This window comes from Nanorana parkeri, unplaced genomic scaffold (assembly GCF_000935625.1).
Source record: "Nanorana parkeri isolate BGI_ZX_2015 unplaced genomic scaffold, ASM93562v1 scaffold2031, whole genome shotgun sequence".
NCBI lineage: Eukaryota > Metazoa > Chordata > Amphibia > Anura > Dicroglossidae > Nanorana > Nanorana parkeri.
Window position 1 is genome coordinate 20,966 of NW_017308299.1, and position 2,384 is coordinate 23,349.

At 51.8% G+C, this 2,384-nt stretch overlaps 1 protein-coding gene across 1 annotated transcript in view; it reads left to right on the forward strand.

Moving 5' to 3' along the window:
• LOC108800452 (fibulin-7-like) overlaps window positions 1-2,384 on the forward strand; it is an 11,752-nt gene that overhangs the window by 563 nt on the left and 8,805 nt on the right. Inside the window, exons 3-4 of the mRNA XM_018572435.1 lie at window positions 177-347; window positions 1,707-1,826. Of these exons, the coding sequence (XP_018427937.1) occupies window positions 177-347; window positions 1,707-1,826 (291 nt within the window). The remainder of the gene's footprint in view (window positions 1-176; window positions 348-1,706; window positions 1,827-2,384) is intronic.

The window sequence follows — 2,384 nt, forward strand, 5'->3', positions numbered from 1 at the left end:
CCCGCTCCTCTCCCCTTCCCCGCACCTCTCCCCTTCCCCGCACCTCTCCCCTTCCCCGCACCTCTCCCCTCTCCCTCCCAGTCAGATTGTAGAGTGTATGACCGGCCTCGCAGTCTGACTCTGTATCCCTGACAAGTATTGTTCTGTGCCCTTCACCCTGCCTTCCCTTACCCCAGACGGTTGTCCTCCTCTGAAGCCCCCTCGTCACGGGCGGATGCTGGGGGGAAAGCTGAAAGTAGGACACGAGGTGCATTTCCTGTGTGACCCGGGGTACCGCATGCTGGGCTCTGAGACCAGAACCTGCCTGAACAACCAGACCTGGAGCGGACTCGCAGCCAGCTGCTCAGGTATTGGCCGCAGTGGGTTCTCGCTGCTGATTGGCTGATTGGGGCGATGGGTTATGTTTACATGACCATAGAGAGTACTGACCGTAGACTGCACTGCATGACCATAGAGTGTACTGACCGTAGACTGCACTGCATGACCATAGAGTGTACTGACCGTAGACTACACTGCATGACCATAGAGAGTACTGACCGTAGACTGCACTGCATGACCATAGAGTCTAATGACCGCAGACTGCACTGCATGACCATAGAGTCTAATGACCGTAGACTGCACTGCATGACCATAGAGTCTAATGACCGTAGACTGCACTGCATGACCATAGAGAGTACTGACCGCAGACTGCACTGCATGACCATAGAGAGTACTGACCGTAGACTGCACTGCATGACCATAGAGAGTACTGACCGCAGACTGCACTGCATGACCATAGAGTCTAATGACCGTAGACTGCACTGCATGACCATAGAGTGTACTGACCGTAGACTGCACTGCATGACCATAGAGAGTACTGACCGCAGACTGCACTGCATGACCATAGAGAGTACTGACCGTAGACTGCACTGCATGACCATAGAGTCTAATGACCGTAGACTGTACTGCATGACCATAGAGAGTACTGACCGTAGACTGCACTGCATGACCATAGAGAGTACTGACCGTAGACTGCACTGCATGACCATAGAGTCTAATGACCGTAGACTGCACTGCATGACCATACAGAGTACTGACCGTAGACTGTACTGCATGACCATAGAGTCTAATGACTGTAGACTGCACTGCATGACCATAGAGAGTACTGACCGCAGACTGCACTGCATGACCATAGAGAGTACTGACCGTAGACTGCACTGCATGACCATAGAGAGTACTGACCGTAGACTGTACTGCATGACCATAGAGAGTACTGACCGCAGACTGCACTGCATGACCATAGAGAGTACTGACCGTAGACTGTACTGCATGACCATAGAGTCTAATGACCGTAGACTGTACTGCATGACCATAGAGTGTACTGACTGTAGACTGTACTGCATGACCATAGAGTCTAATGGCTGCAGACTGCACTGCATGACCATAGAGTAGTAAGACTAGCCATATACACCTTTGTGACTTCAGAGCCTGGCCCCATACATGCCAAGGTTACACCCGGTGCCTGTGTTGTGGGCACACAGCTATTGGATAATAAAATGCCGGTGTGTCCTGTATTCCGGAGGTCTCTGGGGATGCCCCATCACACCCCGCAGGCTGACCCTGCTACAGATGCGTAGTGTCTCTCTGGCTTGTTAATGATTCAGCTGCAGTATGATGTCACTGTGCCCCGTGTCACCGCGAATCCCGCTCTCTCTCTTCCTCCACAGATTCCACGTCTACCACCAACACCACCCTCCTGCGCCCTGCCAAGTGTTCCTCCTTCCTGGGGACTCAGCAATGTACCTGCGATGCCGGCTATGTGATCCAGCCAGGAGGCCTCTGTCAGGGTAACTGGGGAAGGGGGTGGGGGGCGGGTATACGGTGGTCATGTGTGATATGTGGATATTGGCTGCCACAAATCTGAGAGGTGACGGTGCCCGTTGAATGTTCACAAACAGAATGTGTGTGAGAGGGGAAGATCTTCCATGAACAGGGTGCTGTGGGGGGGTTGGCTGAGTTACAGTGAATTTATTCTTCAAATTAACGCAGAATTTAGATATTTAACCGAAAAGTAATTGATGGTCTGAAAATGTTCTCATGACCATTGTCCCAGCAGCCAGTCACATCTCCAAGAAGCCGACTAGGAAACCAAAGACCCCCCCCCTTTCCATAGCCATTAATATGGAGCTCTCCCCTTATGTGGGAAAGGTATGGTCGCCCGGGGCAGAACATTTTTTTTTCGCCCCCCCCCATATTATATAAACATCCACTAGAACTGTACCCCCCACCCCCACACATATATATCAGCTAAGGAACTACAAGTGCAAGCATACCATCATTGTCCCTGTACACCCCCCCCTACACACACATCACCCAGGGAACGGCAATATCTGGTTGTTGTACAG